General features: G+C 36.3%; 2 protein-coding genes across 2 annotated transcripts in view; both read right to left on the reverse strand.

The window, feature by feature from the left end:
* Nucleotides 1–3,136, reverse strand: part of LOC111467269 (F-box protein SKIP24) — an 8,332-nt gene extending 5,196 nt beyond the window's left edge. The window contains exons 1-5 of the mRNA XM_023112127.1: nt 2,868–3,136; nt 2,522–2,695; nt 2,089–2,251; nt 1,870–2,011; nt 479–787 (exon numbers count right to left, since the gene is read on the reverse strand). Coding sequence (XP_022967895.1) covers nt 786–787; nt 1,870–2,011; nt 2,089–2,251; nt 2,522–2,695; nt 2,868–3,094 — 708 coding nt within the window. The 5' untranslated portion in view covers nt 3,095–3,136 and the 3' untranslated portion in view covers nt 479–785. The remainder of the gene's footprint in view (nt 1–478; nt 788–1,869; nt 2,012–2,088; nt 2,252–2,521; nt 2,696–2,867) is intronic.
* An 8,486-nt stretch (nt 3,137–11,622) lies between these two features.
* LOC111467203 (presenilin-like protein At1g08700) lies at nt 11,623–13,354 on the reverse strand. Its single transcript, XM_023112029.1, has one exon. It carries the CDS (start codon nt 13,237–13,239, stop codon nt 11,869–11,871), a length of 1,371 nt encoding a protein of 456 aa, XP_022967797.1. The 5' UTR covers nt 13,240–13,354; the 3' UTR covers nt 11,623–11,868.
* Nucleotides 13,355–18,373: the final 5,019 nt, after the last annotated feature.

Raw genomic sequence — 18,373 nt, forward strand, 5'->3', positions numbered from 1 at the left:
AAAAAAAAAAAAAAAAAAAAAAAAAAAACAAAGAAATATTAACAAAAAGTCAGGAAGCAAAAAGGTGAAATGGCTGAGGCTTTCTTCTTCTGTGGTTATGATTTTCTGCCTAAAAAGATGGGAAAAAAGGGAAGAGGGCCTTTGAACTTCAATCCTTTCTCTCTCTTCCTTCAATGTATTCCTTCAATGTATATTTAATAGTCTTACTCACATATCAATCTCGCAAAATGAGATTCCGACTCTTCGAAAATGGAATCATAAATGGTGTAAACAATAGAGATCAACAATAAAGAAGCTTGAACTTCAACATAACTCAACTAGTTAAGACATATATCATCGATCAAAAGGTTAGAATTCACTAAAGAAGCTTGAACTTCAACATAACTTAACTAGTTAAGACATATATCATCGATCAAAAGGTTAAAATTCACTAAAGAAGCTTAAATTTCAACATAACTTAACTAGTTAAGACATATATCATCGATCAAGAGGTCAGAGATAATATTCCATTTGTCTAGAGCTTCATGATAATGATATAAACTTAATGAAGCTCCTCATACTTATTTCTAAAATTGCCCATTTGACTAAAATGTATGACTCAATCTTATTATTACTCTGCACCCTACTGCAGAACACCTGATAGTTACACTCATCTCAGCTACTCAAGTTAATGCATAACCAGTCTTTAGTAGTTCCAAACCAAGCCATGGTCTATGAGTCGGGCTCGTTCTTCAACTGGCAATGCTATCTCTGGTAGTTACGAGCTCCGTAACTGTTTAACCTGGCTCTGAGAAAAAATTTGACAATCAAGCATGTTTTATCATATCAGTACGATTTCGCACTTGGATTTTATGCAAACAGGCAACATACATGTTACATATGGAGACTTAGCTAATAAGGAAACGGTACCAATATGGGCCAGAACAGAGAATAGATTATCGAAGTAGGGCATGTGAAAGTTGAGGTATAAATAATACTGAGTCATGAAGGTTGAGTTGCAAATGAGAAATTCCTACTAGAAATTAAAAATGACCACAAGAGAACAAACCAATTAATGTGACAACAGTTAGATTAAACGAAAAGAGTTAAGGCACAAAGTCCACCGCTAGTTTTGTCTACAAATTTATTTATGAAAACAAAAAATAGAGTATATGTAACAGCCCAAGTCCACCGCTAGCAGATATTGTCCTCTTTGGGCTTTCCTTCAAGGTTTTTAAAACGGGTCTGCTAGGGAGAAGTTTCCACACCCTTATAAAGAATGCTTCGTTCTTCTCCCCAAATGAGTACCAATTCCGCCGCACAACTCTGAAAGACGCGTTTTAAGAATTTTGAGAGGAAGTCTGAAAGAAAAATCCAAAAGAGGACAATATTTACTAGAGAGGGCTTGAACTCTTACAGTATGTACATGTCTACGTCTTAACCAATCATGTATATAAAATATAGAACAAGCAACAATCCAACATAATCACAAATCAATCACAAGAGAAAAGCCTCCCCCCACCTCTATATATATGTTACTTATGGAGGTCAAAGATCAAACATATCATCAAGTTCCAGACATCGGATAACTCACCAACGAATAACGAGCATCGTTGTATGGTCACAATGGGAAACTTTCATTATATGAATTACGAAGTATCCTAACAAGTTTATCTAGTAAACTGGGAGAGATTCTAACACAACGTGAAAACAGTGACAATGGTTGACGAAGAAAATTTCTAATAGAGAACAGTGCACGCATTAGGATTCATGAACAAATAGGGGACAAGCAGTTAGATTTCTTGGTAACAAAACCATCATGGAGATGACAAAAAAAATTAAACCCGCGATCGGAAAATTTGAAGTATAAGCAACAAGCAAGGATCTTACATTTAGTACATCCTCTGACCTCCCTCTTGATGCCAGGTTCATTACTACTGCTATCTACAAATCTATGATAATACTTTAGAGGGTGGTACTTCAATGAAGCTAACTCTTCTTTAGCTACGTCGAGTCTCTGTTTTTCAGCTTTCTGTTGCAAGCAGTGTTACAAATTAAAATTGCAGTTGTTATCAAATGGAAAATAACGTTTCAACATCTAAAACTTACAAGTGCTTTCCTAGAAATGGAAATTTGTAGCTCACAAAGCTTGAGCTCCATATCGAGAGTCCGCAAGCGAGAATCAACAGACACGCTGCATTGTTCGACAATTTGCCTTTGCCTTGCCCTAATGACCTCTGGCTGCCAGACTCTCAAAGCTACTGATGCTTCCCTGAGACGACCAAACACAATTATCTTATCTAAAAATTTTTGAATTCAAACCACACTTGACATTTTACTCACTGTCCAGAATAATACTCAACAATTCCAATCAACGATTTTACTAATTGCAATCAACTAAGTTGCACAAGAACACAAGTTCAAATGGAAAATTTAGGACTCTAGCACTCAATTTTCCCTCATTTCCAGCAGCTTCTAAATCATCAAACGAGGAAAGAACAGAGAATAAAACTGAAATTTTGAATTAATTGCTGAACACTACCTGACCGTGCGTAAATTAGACAATTCCGTCAAGGTCCTTGTCAATTTCTTGGTCTCCTCCATCAACCCTTCCTCTAATTCTTCAAGCCTTCTAAAATGCCCCTTTATTTGGTTATTCTTTCTAAACACTGCTCTCCTATGCTTCTCTGCCATCTTATACCTCTCTCTCTCCAACCTGACCAGAACAATAACCATAAAAAAAAAAAAAAACATTCATCGTCCAGAAGCGGAAAGGAACACGAACATACAAATTCGTCCGATCGTAATCAGATTATCCAAACGCCATTACACGAGACAAAAAAGAAAAAATCAGAGATATAGTGCAGTTCATAAATTGTTCCCTGTACCTGAGTTTGTAAAGGAACTTTGAAGAGGCGTGGGAGGATGAAAAAGAAGAAGATGATGAAGGGAAATCGGAGGAGAGAAGGTGAGACCATAGACATTCGTCGTCGGAGAGGCGGCGAAGTCGACGAGAAGAGATGGAGATGCAACAGAGATCTCTGTAAGTGAAATCATAGCTCTTTACACCAATTTCCAAAATTTGGCTCCATAGCTCGTCTGGCAATTCTGACATTTTCCGATTTGCGAAGATGGAAATGAACGATCATACAAAGCCCTAAAATCTAATCCCCTTTTTATTTTATTGCTTAAATTAAATTAAATAAATTCAAATTCTCATTCCTCATATTTATTATTTAAAAATAATTAAAGCTTAGTTTAATTATGTATTTATATTTACTAAGATTAAATATATGAGTAGATAAACCATATTTAAAAATAAATAAATAAATAAAAATCAAATCAAGATTATAGTTCGTGTTAAAAAAAAAAATATATATTTTTTAATTAAAATCTTATTAATTTGTTATAATAATTTTAATTATTTTATTTTTAAAGTTGATATTATTAAAAATATGAAAATCAAGTTATTAAAATAATCATAGAAAATAATAGTATAATAATAAAGTTAGATGTCATATATTGGTAACACGATTGATATGTCTCACTTTATAATAAGAGTTTTAAAAAAACGTGATCAATCCAATCCAACCCAACCCCTACCGTTTTAGTTGGGATATAAACTTACATGCAGATTTCGGAATTTGAACAATAAGACTTTACCCTTTCATTGGGCTCGAGAGAAACTTAGTTTATGGTTAATCATAGAAATTCTCGAATCAGTTCATCGTTTATAGAAATTCTCGGATCAGTTCTACTGAAGTAAGGATTGTCTTATGAATAGGTCGTCACATTAGCTCGATTATCCAAAATTTTCTTTTTTTTCAATGTCAAGTTACACCAATATACACGATATTTGGATTTTGTGATCCACGTAATACGAGATAGTACTGACATATATTTTTTTTTAATTTAAGATTTTTTTGGAAAAAATAAGGATGAGTATGAAAAATGAATTGAATTTTGAAATGTCAGAGGATAATATAGCATCGATATTATAACCTAGATTCTTTTGTATCGTGTGACTCATTAAAGTCTTCCCTAAAACATTATCAATAGAAAATGAGATCTTTAATAAAAAAAAATAATATGTACACACGAAGTCTAACACATTGACCATTGTAAATTAGAGAAATAGTTTTGCAGAAGTTCAAACTTGAAACTGATGTCACGGGCTCATATATATAGGTTGACTTGGATTTCAAATGACAGAATCAAACCTTCGTTAAAGATAAATTAATGACACCAAATTAACCTAATCAAGTAGGTGGCTTTACATCGTTTGGTTGGAAGAATTAGTTTATGTATGATGACACGTGCTAAGTAGCCTTGCACGTGTCATATGTGTAATATGTTTAGTTATATGATATGCCAAGTAAGATTATGATATGCTATGAAATGCCATGTTATACTATGATATGATTGTATGTTTACGTGCATTGGGATACTTCCTTTTATAATGAGCACAAACGTGTATACTATGAAATGGAAATGATCATCATGCTTATCATGAAGTTACAACGGTTGCTATTTCCTCCGAGTGTCCGACAACAGCACTAGAGACACTAGATCATAATAGGCCGAGAGGGTGTGCGAGCCTACTTGGTAGGCCTATGCTTGCACGTGTGGGTCGTGTGTAGAAAAGTAAATACACATCTAATTTTTTTCGATGGAAAAACCGTGTAAGAGAAGACAGTTTTAAATGATAGGTTTCATTCATGTTGCTGATGGTGTTAATTTAACACATACGGAAACAATTTGGATCTTAGACACTTTTAGAATATCAATTATAGTAAATAACTAGATGTTCATAAGTATTAAAACTTAATGGATTTGAATACTAACCTTTTGTAGTTCAAATTTCTTTTTCCTCATGAACCGGTTTCGAACCACCACTAGTGTCTTCTCCACTATCCTCCGGCCTTAGAACGAGATTGTGGAATCCGGTGAGTGACTAAACTTGGGAAGGATTTTGTATATATGAAGAGAGAGCTTGTGAGAATTTTCTCACGGTCTTTTTCAAGGAAGAAGACCTTCCATGTACCATGATCACTCTATTTAAAGAGTCATGTTTGCATGTTTATGCAAATTTGAGATCACCAAATTTTGACATTCAAAATTCTACTCAAATGTTTGGGATTATGTGGCAATCATGCATGTTTGAGTTAACCAAATTTTGACACTCAAAATTCCACTCAAACCTGTGGGGTTTATTTGTCAAGCATGCAAGTTTGGTTAAACCAAATTTTGACACCTCAAAATTCCACTAACATGGAAAAAATGAAGCCAACATTTTGACTTTCTTCGTTTTAATTCAACAATTAATTTAAATAATTAATTTCAAATTAGAGTAACATTAAATGATTAATTAAACTATTTAATTAATATTTAATATTAATTCAAATGTCAATCTCAATTAATTCCGACACATATTTGATTAAGATATTTAAATCTTATTTAAATATCTCATATTCTCTCTTTTTTGTTTAATTCATAAATAAAACAAAAATGCGGTTAAATATATCGTATATATATAGCGCATTCTCCCTAATTTGAATTCAAACACTTTGAACTCACTCGTCACACTGTTCTATGGTTTAGTTCGATATGAGCTAGCAGAGGGACCTAATGAACCTATAGATCATGGGCTCCAACGATCCAAGATTAACCGGTTAAACTCATTAACCTTGTTAACCAACATTCGTTACTACTAGGACACTCCACTATAGCCTAGTAGTTGCACTCCCCTCACTATAGATATATTTCTGTCCATTTGATATAACCATGATTAGTAAGTCGATTCTTCACAGGTTGTTCGTAACTAGAGCTGGGTCAATTTACCGTTTTACTCCTGTAGTTAATTATTGTTTCTTATGTCTCACTAATCCTCTAATAAACAATTGGTTTGTGGTCTAACCCTTGTTCAAGGCGTGGAGTCAGTACTTAAGGAAACTACCTCTCTTCTATCCCTAAAAGTGGGTAGGAGTGAATTTCATCTTGCACCCCACGTCCCCAGCCATTTACCCAGTCTTACCCTTGAAACGGGAGGCCTATTGAGTCGGCGAACTTGAGCCACTCTCACCCATGCAAATCTAAAGATAATTCCGAATAAACAGGAGTTCATGGTTAGCTCAGAATTAAGATCGAGTTACCTAGGTCATCGAATGAAAAGAAAATCAGTCTCAACAGTAAACGACAATATAAAGTGAGAGTGATTTTCTTCATGATCCGATCTTATGCAATACTCATTGCATAGGACGCCTCCACTCACATGTCTCCACATGTACAATTTTAGTGATCACATTGTTTATATCATATACAAAAGTGAGCTGCATCCATAGTGTCCCTAGAATAATGTACTCAGTCTTATCCTTATACTATAGATCATTTTAACTATACACTTGAACTTGATCAACTCTTATGTCTCTACATATAGTTCAAGTAATCATACTATAGTCAGAGTGTTCTTAGTTTATTGAATTTAGATTAATGATCTAAAGTTCACTTTATTCAATAACAATCTTTATTGAATAAACAACAATAATAACTTTATTGAAAATAGAATATGTTTTTGTTTACAAACTATACGTTTTAGGACATAAAACCCAACATCGTAGATACCAAGATGACTCACTCAAGAATTTGCTTGATCATGACTAATCCAATTAATCGGTTTAAACATCAAACCTAAAGCAAAGTTTGAAAGAAACATAACACCTAAAGGGTTACAAACACAAAGTTTTTATATTTCATGTAGGGCAAAAAGATAATTTAAAGATAATGTAGTTCAACTACCAACAAACTACCAATAAAAGCTATTAAATACACTGGTAAGAAAATAAGAAATGACATAAATAACCTTAAATGTAATTCAACAACCAAATATTGCCACTAATTCGTTTATTGATATGATACTTAAATCTTCTTTGCTATGCTTCTTATAATTGCTCATTCGAGTCCATGCAAATGATCAGTTGTTGGATTCGTATTACTAAGACTTCCGTTTACTCAATTTTAGGTATTTTTAGAACTTATATTGGAAATAATCTTCATGATTTAGCTAGACTAAAATATTAATGTGTTGTATAAATGTGATATGAATTGATATAGGTGAAGTTAAAGGTTGCGGCGTAATTTCGAAGCAACTATTAAATAATTAGGAAGTTTGACTAAGGCCAACCAACTATTATGAAAGTTTCACGAAATTAACCATTTAATCCGTAAATTGTAGTTCGTAACAATTTAATATATGCACTTTCAAATTTGAACAATTTAGTCGAGTCTCTAAATGCTTAATTCTTACCCTAAAAAATTCCATCAACTTATGTAACAATTTATTCTTTATAATTTATAAACATATTGGTTCCTACTTAATCTATATTCGTAAGAAATTTGAGGTATAGAAACCAAATTGTTACATGCTAACTCACAAGAATTATATCGTGACAAACTAAAATTTAAAGGCTAAATTGTTACTTTTACGAATATTTAGAGACTGATAGCGTCTTTTTAACCTAAAAAAAAGTGTGACCGAACATTGTAGGAGGACAAATGAAAAGAAGGAAGAGGGCAATGGTAGGAAGAATGTCATGTGAGCTCGCCCATTTATATATTAAACTTTTCGACGTTGCCACGTTGACATTTACACCCCATCATACGTAAAAAGTTAAATAGAAACTTATATCCTATAATCACGCCGACATAAACAGTAATACAAAGGCTATTAAATCAAATAAAACATATCAAGTAATACTGCATAAACTAAATAAGAGATCTTGTTGATGAATCTTGATGGCCATCCATAAGAAAAGTTAGCTGTTAATCAGAAAAGAATAGGGTAACATGGCCTAAAAAAGCAATCTGATATGTTGCTTCTAAATGTCGGTGTGTTGCATGCCCCTTTAAAAAGACCTAAGTGGTTGTGTTGGGAACAGCCTTGAGGCTACCCACTGGCAAAACTAATCTAACTTTCGGTATTCACACGTCACTTAAAATCTACCTTATGTACTTGCTCTAATAACTTAGACGGACCTATAAGAATGAGATTCCACATCGGTTGGGGAAGAGAACGAAACATTCCTTATAAGAATGCGGAAGTCTCTCCCTAGCAGGCGCGTTTTAAAAACTTTTGAGTGGAAACCCAAAAGGGAAAGTTAAAAAAAACAATATCTACTAGCGGTAGGCTTGAGCGGTTACAAAGAGTTGGTAGACTCCGTAAAGAAACAAACTTGATGTAGAGAATTTGTGAAAAGTAAAAGATTCCTGCAGTAATAAGCAGTTACCCAAATGAGATTATCCACTTTCCGTTGGCAGTAATATTTATTTATAAATTTATACATATAACAGAAGTTTTAGGAGGAAACTTGTGAGATCCCGAATCGGTTGGAGAGAGGAACAAAGAATTCTTTATAAGAATGTGAAAACCTCTCGATGCATGTTAAAACCTTGAGGGGAAGTCCAAAGAGAACAATATTTGTTAGCAGTAGACTTAGACTGTTACAAAACTAATAGTATATACCAACGATGCCTAAACAGACAAGGAATGATTGAACATAACAACGGTTATAGTGGCACATGTAGTTAGAGAACAATATCTGCTAGCAATGAGCTTGAATTGTTACAAAACTAGTAGCAAATACCAACAATGCCTTAATAGACCAGGAATGACGGAACATAACAACGATTATAATGGCACATGTAGTTAGAAGAGACAAGGAATATAATGGCACATGCCTAAATAGACAAGGAATGACGGAACATAACAACGGTTATAATGGCACATGTAGTTAGAAGAGGACAATATTTGCTAGCGGTGAACTTGAACTGTTTTAAAACTAGTAGCAAATACCAACAATGCCTAAACAGATAGGGAATGACTGAACATAACAACGATTATAATGACACATGTAGTTAGAAGATGACAATATCTGCTAGTAGTGGGCTTGGACGGTTACAAAACTAGTAGCAAATACCAACAATGCCTAAACAGACCGGGAATGACCGAACATAACAACAGTTATAATGGCACATGTAATTAGAAGAGGACAATATCTGCTAGCAATGGACTTGAACTGTTACAAAACTAGTAGCAAATGCCAACCGTGCCTAAACAGACAAGGAATGACTGAACATAACAACAGTTATAATGGCACATGTAGTTAGAAAAAGAATCATATCTGCTAGCGATGGGTTTGAACTGTTACAAAATTAGTAGCAAATACCAACAATGCCTTAACAGACCGGGAATGACCGAACATAACAACCGGCACATGTAGTTAGAAGGAAACTTCTGCATTTCAATAGACTTTCTTTTAATGAACAGAAAAGTCATTAAGAAGAATGAAAGAATGTAAAGGGATTTAAAACACTCTGCAGCAAGAAAAGGGACCCAACAACCAAAAAGAACAGAAGAATCAGAAAAAGAGGCTATACCAACCTGAAAATAAGCCCGCTTTGCAAATATCTTCTTTCATCTGTACAAGCAAATGTAGGAATGTCCCTAACGGTGGAGAGAGTTTATACAAATTAGAAATAACAAGATAAGAACATCCACGTCTGCTCATATTCTATGCCACGATAAAGGAAGAAAAAAAGTTTTGTACAGACCACTCTCCAAGAAAACTGCAGGAAAAATAAGTCATTACTATCAACAATTTTTTCCTGTTGTGTGATGCAAGGTTTCACAGACAATGTGAAGTGATATTGCATAGACAAGTAATTCTATATTTGAAGCCAATTATAAGATACCTTAAATCTATTGACCTGCAAAGAAATCGATCTAGCTGCATGTTACCTGTTCGGGCGTATACTACAAAAAGAAAAAAAAAACAGTGGAAAGAAGCAACTATTTTACACAAGTTGATTCCTTTTCTAGTTTTCTTTTTCTATAGAAAATCACAGACTACAAAAGATCATTTCAAATGCACTTTTGATGTTTAAAAGCTACCCAAAGCCTATTCTTAATTTTTTTCCTCTCCGTCAATTCATTCGTTTAGGGCGAGAGCAAACTCCAGAAAACACGCCTATTCTGTCAGTTCCTTGATGTAGACACAGCTTAAACCTGCTTGAGCTTGAAAAAACGCAAGCCATACTAGGCAACAACCTAATCTATGTTGGAAATAGATCACGATCGAAATATGTTGAAACAAATAAGAGAAGCAGAAGAACAATTTGAGGGGAGAGAAACAGCTTGAAAACACGCAAGCCATACTAGGCAACAACCTAATCTATGTTGGAAATAGATCACGATCAAAATATGTTGAAACAAATAACAGAAGCAGAAGAACAATTTGAGGGGAGAGAAACAACCCAATCTATGTTGGAAATAGATCACGATCGAAATATGTTGAAACAAATAACAGAAGCAGAAGAACAATTTGAGGGGAGAGAGCTTTTGAATGGAGGAACTTTAAGCACTTATGCTTTATTAATTCTCTCTGATTTTTTTTTTTTTTTTTTGTTAAAATAACATAACGATCGATCTCCTAAACTTCCTCCTCAAATCAATAACTACTAAATCTTATCTCCTAAACTTTCAAATCAATAACTAATAAATAATTATCCTAAAATTGCTGTAGGTTAATAACTTCTTTTGCTTATCAACTCACAATCTATAAGACAGCTGATACAGTAACTTTCCCCCTTGAGAACAGAAAAATGACACAAAGGAGGAAACACTCTATATCAAGTCATTGACAACAACAACTCTGCTGAAGGAAGAATTAACCAAATGTAACATCTTTCCACAAAAGCTACTCAACATCTCCCACCCCCACGAATTCATAATTAGTTTTTCTTTCAAATGCATGATCCCGGAGCTTAAAAAATCTAAATATGCTCACAGAAGCTCTTTTCATGATGGAATATGGAAAGACAGATATCCCAGGAAGATAATTTTTTCTTATTGGGTGATCAGCCACATGACCATTAATACTCAAGATGCAATCCAAAGAAGGCAGCCTCATCCTCATCTAACCATTTCCCTCAGGCCTCAGCTGGTGTAAGTGTGCTGTAAAGAAGCAGAAACACAGGAACACTTGTTTATCTCATGCGAATTTGCTAGCAAATTCTGGAGATATATTGTTGGAATAATTGAATGGCAACTCCTACTCGACAGGACACTAACGACCTTCTACAGGAGCTATTGGAGGCAGCCTTTCAAGAAGGAAAAGGAAATTCTCTGGCCCTACTCATTAGAGCCTCCATTTGGTGTATTTGGAGATAAAGTAACAACAGGAATGATTTTTCACCCCTTCTACAAATTATAGTCTAAATGAACTCTTGATGAGTTGGAGGACCTTTTAGTAACTCTCCCCTTTTGAATATTTCATCATATCAATGAAACATTTGTTTTTCATCAACAAAATAAACAAAAAATGTTAAATAAACAATAATAATAACAACAACAATAATAAATAAATAACAATATAGCACCAAGATGGAAGCGAGTCATGTAATTTTGCTGCATAGGCATTCTAAAGAAATTTCAAAAGACTCACCCCATTATTTTCTACTCCTGCACTTTTCGTTCAGTCAAACATAAAAGTAGTATGTGAAATTTAGACTCAGGATCATCTCAATTTTGTATGAACAGAGAACGAAACGCAAATATACAAAGAATACAAGTAACGAAGAAAGAGTAACTGAAATCAAATTGAGAATTTGAAAAATCACTATGATGACATATAATAGTTTCTGTAAACAGTTTAGAAATGGTGACCTGTGAGCATTGCTGAGCTTAAAATCTACCATCGAAACACTTGCAGATGCACAAGGAGAAAAGGGACTCTATATGAATATATGCACTTCCAGTGTCATTAAATCCAGTGCCTATGAAATCATATCACATTTCTCTACAATGGGATTTGAACTCTCGAAAAAAAGGTAGAATCAGAACATCATTAAATTTGTGGCAGTCCCTACAACAAACGGCTCCATAACTAACCGAGTCAAGAAGTAAAACATGACACCCAAAGTGATGGATATGGGAAGTGCAGGCAGAGCTCGATGGCAAACGGATAGCAAAATGAGAGTGCATCCAAGTCCTGAGATGATAGCAAGATAACAAGCATAGACTGTCATCAGATCATACATTGCAGCTCTACCCACGAGGACACTGTAGAACACGAAGTCCCCAAGACCAAGCCTAATACCTCTACTCATAACCTCAGTATGGACAGCCCTTGCCGTTTCTCTCTGGTTTCGCGACTGTGGCAATTCAACCAGAGGAGACAATTCCTCAGCTATAAGGATTTCAGTTTCTCTGTTGCCAAAGTGTCGACGCATTTCTGGAGTAAGAACTTCAGTTGAATATCCAGATGATCCGCTATCTGATGATTGTCTTTCTCGCAAGTAACTTACTAATGGCGACCTCTCCCCTTCATCTCCATTTCTTTCAACCACTTCGTTCTGAAAATTCTGATAGTCTGCAGCAGGGCGGTCGGAATTACGCAGATTTTCATTCCCATTACGGTTCAAATTGTTATCAGGAAGTGCCTGAAGCTCTATTGATCCAGAATCTGAGACTCCGGCAACCAACAGTCCCAATCCCCCCCGATTCTCTGAACCCCTCGAGACTGTAGGCCGAGCCTCATATACCAGAGCTGGAAGCTCTTCGTCCCTGCTCGAGGCCAACTCCACCAACAGCTTAAGAGGTCCACCAGGTGCCAAAACAGCCACCAAATCATAAAGAGCCAAGGCTACAAGCAAACTCCAAGTAGTCCACTCAGGCAGCTTCGTGAACCAAGCAGCCACAATTATACCCAAAAACACCATATACGATTGCCTCATGATGATAGGGATTCCTCCTGAGAAAACCGCCAGCACTCCCACCACCGTAAAGTTGAACAGTAAAATCAAACAAGTAATCGAATCAACCGGTATAGAATAATGTTGGATAATAGACAAGAAGATGGAGCCTCCCATGGAACCAAGCACGAAAAACGCAGAAAATCGCATGTAATTCTTCAAGAAATTGGTAAAGTTGTAGTAATAAAGAACAACGAGAAGGAAAGTAACAACAGCGATGAGAATGACGAAGACCAAAGCATTGAGAAGGGCACCTTCTAGCTTCTGAGCGGCGGAATCGGAAGGGCTCTCAAGGTAGACGAGATTCGCGGCGGTGCGAATCGGAGCGGAGGCGAGAGGGTCGGCGGAAGAGAGGGAATAGACCAATAAAACAACGAGAAGCATACAGATTGAAACCGGAGACATGACACCGATGATCTCGACACCGATCGTCTCCAGTACGCTAGATTCCATGATGGTGGATTCCGGCGACGGCAAGCAGTTGGGATAAAATCAGAGACTCTGAGTTTCCAGTGCCATTTCAACGCCTTCCGAGGAGGGAGGAAGAAAGGGGAAATTTATGTCCGCAGGGTGTAGACTTAGAAAAAGAAAATTCAATTTATTTCCATTTTTTTTAATTTTATTTCTTTTTATTTTATGGATTTGACGCACATTCTTAATCTCATCCAATTTATTTTACTTTGAAATTGATGACATGGACTCATATACGTTGATTTGGATTTCAAAGGATAAAATTGAACTTTCATTTAACCATAAATTGGTGACAACAGTTTAAGTTAATCAAGAGTGACCTTACTATTGGAGTTAGATAATTGAATGATTTATGATAGTGCATAATTTATGTTGTGCATGTGTTCTATGTAATGACATATGATGCTATGATATGTATGTATGTGGTATCCATTATGCCATGTTGTAAATGAAATGAATTATTATGTATGTCATGTTATATATTGCCATGTAAAGATATGTGATGGATCATGTGATGACTGTCATATATATACATGATGCATATATGTACTATGTCATGGATGAAAGGAAAAAGAGAATGATGTTAATTTTATGCTATGAATGAAAATCATAGAGACCTCATGCATGCATGTATGTCATGTACATCGGGATACTTATTTGTTATGTTATGCTAGTATGGATGCATATCTTCGATATTTATGTTTTCCATGATATTGTTGGGCCTTTCCTTTCCTGCGGTGTTCGGTGATGTGTTAACGTGTTGTGCCCGACCAAGTTAGGCCTAGAGGGTATGTATACAAGTTTGCTTGGTGGGTCCACGTGCATGTACGTGGGTCATGTGTGGGAAAGTACTGCATATTCAATCTACCCGAAATTGGAAGGAGCCTAAGGTCATATTACAGTTTTAAAGAATAGGTCTCAATCATGTTATGTGTGCGCTTGTGTTACTAACCTCAACAGTGGGATGACTTATTGAGTATTTATTAAAATACTCAAGTCACGTGCTACCCTTATATTGTTTAAGTAAAGGTAAAACACTTTTGCACGGATGACGATGAATGCTGAAATGACCATGGAAGTCAAGCTAAGGCAGTAGTAGGCATTGTTTTTTTATTAGTCTAGTTTATAGTTGGTTTTTCGTATTCAAAGACTATGCCATTTCTGTTTTCTTGTTTTGTGTAAGTCTATGGGGTCATTTGAAAATGGTTTACTTTCAGATTTCCGCATATATCATTCAAGACATTAATATGGTGATGTCTCTAATTTAGGTAAGAAAAATAGGGGCGTTATAGATGAAATTGACTACGAACGCTTTTTGAGTAGAAGGAACCTGTAATGATATATCTTTATGACAAACACATTCAAATGCTTAAGTTTATATAAGTTTGAGGTGTTTTCGAGTATTTTTTTGTTTTTCGTATTTGTGTATCAAGTAATATCTTCTCTAATGGAATCACCTTGCCTTTGGCATAATTCAAGGTTGCTTGCTTATCGAGAGTTCTGACAATGTTTTTATTATTGTTATTATCATAATACTTACCTCTAAAATGAACTTTCATCCTCGAAAGTCTCAAACTCACACTCACACTCCTACTCTCAATGTGATGATTCCATCATAGTACTTTGATGAAAGTAATATCCCTGAAGGGCTTTCACTTCACAAGCTAGAATTCTTGTAGGCTTTTCTTCATAACTTAATCTTCATTAAGGTGAAGGGGCTCGTAGTTATCAAATGAATAGGGTCTGTTATTGTAACGACCCAGATCCATCGCTAGCAGATATTATCCTCTTTAGGCTTTCCCTTTTGGACTTCCCCTCAAGGCTTTAAAACGCGTCTATTAGGGGAATGTTTCCACACTCTTATAAGGGATGTTTTGTTCTCCTCCCCAACCAATGTGGGACATCACAATCCACCCCCCTTCGGGGCTCAGCGTTCTCGTTAGCACTCATTCCTTTCTTCATCGATGTGGGACCACCACCAAATCCACCCCTCTTTGGGGCCCAGCGTCCTTACAGGCACACCGCCTCGTGTCTACCCCCCCTTTGGGGAACAGTGAGAAGGCTGACACATTGTCTGGTGTCTGGCTCTGATACTATTTGTAACAACCCAGATCCATCGCTAGCAGATATTATCCGCTACCATTTGTAACACACTCTTACTGGCACAAAGGGGAAGATTTTGTTCTTCTCCCACGTGGCTTCTTTTGTTTGGTGGTTCCCCCAAAGTACTTTGACAAAGCCGATGTTCCTATTGCATAAAGCTTTCACTTCTCGAGCTAAGATCTTTATCGATTTTTCTTCATAACTCAAGTCTTCTTCAATTTGAAGAGGTTCATAGTCTATCACGTGCGTATGGTCCGTCATGTATTTCCTTAACATGAATACATGAAATACATTGTGTACGCTTGAGAGAGAGGGTGGTTAGGCCAACTTGTACGCTACCGGACCTATTCTCTTTTGGATTTTGAAAGGTCCAATAAAACGAGGACTTGACTTACCCTTACGTCCAAACCTCAAAATACTCTAGGAGTCACTCTCAAGAATACCATGTCTCTTACCTCAAATTCTAGGTTCCTACGTTTTACATATGCGTAGCTCTTTTGTTTGCTTTGTGCGGTGCACATCCTTGCTTTGTGCGGTGCACCCACTAATTCTCATTCGCCTACTTCATTCTAGCACAACGGGGATCTATACCATTTTTCATATAACACTTTGAACGGTGCCATTCTGACAGTTGCTTGGAAGCTATTGTTGTTCGAGAATTTCATTCGATGTAGCTTGGTGTCTCAACTTCCAGTGAAGTCCATAACACATGCTCGTAGCATGTTGTTTAAAATTTAATTTAATCGCTCCGTTTGACAATCTGTTTGACGATGGAAGGCAGTGCTGAAGTCGAGTCGAGTATCCATCACTTTCTGGAGTCCTCACCAAAATGCCGACGTAAAGCGGGGGTCTCAGTCTAACATTATCAACACTGAAACTCCATGCAACCTCACGATTTCTTTCACATATAGTTGAGCCTAGTTGTCTACTTTAAATGTTGTCTTGCCCAGTACGAAGTGTGTTGACTTTGTCAATCTGTCGACAATTGCCCAGATTTAATGTCCTGGGTAAGTCCATTATGAATTCCATAACAATATTCTCCCACTTACACTCTGACATACTTAGAGGTTGCAATAATCCCCATGTTTTCTACCTAGGAGATTTTACTTGTTGGCATACTAGGAATTTACTCACAAATTATGTTATTTCATTTTTATACTTCGCCGCCAGAAGTATTGTTTCAGGTCTTGGTACATCTTGGTACCGGTTGGATGTATAGAGAATGGTGAGTTGTGTCCTTCCATCAATATTTCATTCCTCAATTCTCCCACAATTGGAACACATAACCGTCCTTAACATAGTAATCCACCATCTGATGACTTAGAAAAGTTATCCACTGGTCCTGTTGTTAGCTGACTCAATATCTTATTTAGGCTTGAGTCCTCTTATTGGGAATCGATAATCTTTTGTCTAAGCCTGGGTTGCACTATGAGTCGAGCCATTTGTGCTGACTCCTATAGTTACTACAACTATGTCTGCTCACTCAAAATTCGCTTGTACTCGTGACTCTCTAGTGATGAGGGTTGACAAGTGTGCGGTTTTATGACTTAGGGCATCTCCGACTATGTTTTTCTTTCCAGGGTAGTACTGGATATCCATATCATAGTCTTTCACTAATTTCAACCACCTTCGTTGCCTCATGTTCAGTTTTTTCTGGGTGAAGAAGTATTTTAGATTTTTGTGGTCGGTGTAGATTTGGGTCTTTTCCCCATAAAGGCAGTGTCACCAAATTTTTAATGTGAGCACCATTGCAGTGAATTCAAGGTCATGCATAGGATAGTTTTTCTCATACTCTTTCAGTTGACGTGATGCATACACAACAACCTTACTGTGTTGCATGAATACGCACCCTAATCCCTTCTTGGATGCATGCTGCAGATTACGTATCCTTTTGAGCTTTCTGGCACCGTGAGCACTTGGGTTGATACTAGTCTTTGTTTGAAATCTTGGAAGCTGGCCTCACATTTATCATTCCATACAAAAGGTACACCCTTCCTCATTAACTGTGTAAGAGGTGAGACTATGTGACTGTAGTCGGGTGTTCCCACTTAGTGATGACTTCTATTTTAGTGGGGTCTACTGAAATCCGTTCTTTAGACACCATGTGTCCTAAGAATGAGATTTGTCGAAGCCAAAATTCACATTTGGAGAAATTGGCATACAATTTATTTTCCCTCAAGATAGTTAGGATTTTTTGGAGGTGTTCTTGATGTTCTCGATCCTTCCTTGAGTATACTAGGATGTTGCTTATGAACATGATGATAAACGTGTCTAGACATTTCTTGAATACCTGGTTCATTAACTCCATGAACACAGATGAGGCGATGGTGAGGCCAAATGACTTTTTTACAAATTTGTAGTGGTCATATCTTGTTCAAAAGGCTTTCTTTTGCACATACTCTTCCTTGATTTTAATCTGGTGATAGCCTGATCGAAGTTCTATCTTGAAAAATAATGTTGCCTCTCAAAGCTGGTCGAATAAATCCTTGATGCGAGGAAGTGGGAATTTGTTCTTTACTGTTCTGTTGTTTAACTCCTTGTAGTCAATACAAAGGCGTATTGAACCGTCTTTCTTTTTCACAAACAACACCGCCGCATCCCAAGAGGATGCACTAGGTCAGATGAAACCCTTGTCTAGTAGGTCTTGTAGTTGTACTCTAATTTCCTTTAATTATGGTGAGGCCATGCGGTACGGTGCTTTAGAGATGGGTCCAGTTCCTAGAACTTCTGTTAAATCTTCTGGAATGACATTGAGAATTTGTTTACTATTGGTACCGTATCTACCGTCTTCTCTTTTCCTTTTACATCTACTTCACAAGCTAGTATAACCCACCCTTCTTGTTGTATTAGGCGTTTAGCTTTCATCATCAACACTATCTTTGGGGTGACTCCCGTACAAGTTCCTTTAAACTTAAAGTTTGGTCCAGTTGGTGGCGAAAATAACACTTGATTCTTGTGGCAATATATATTGGCATAGTTTTCGGCTAACCAATCCATTCCTAATATGACGATG

This window comes from Cucurbita maxima, unplaced genomic scaffold (genome assembly GCF_002738345.1).
Source record: "Cucurbita maxima cultivar Rimu unplaced genomic scaffold, Cmax_1.0 Cma_Scf00033, whole genome shotgun sequence".
Taxonomy (NCBI): Eukaryota; Viridiplantae; Streptophyta; class Magnoliopsida; order Cucurbitales; family Cucurbitaceae; genus Cucurbita; species Cucurbita maxima.

Coding starts and splice junctions, on each gene's coding strand:
- LOC111467203 (XM_023112029.1), bottom strand. CDS start 13,239: ATGGAATCTAGCGTACTGGAGACGATCGGTGTCGAGATCATCGGTGTC.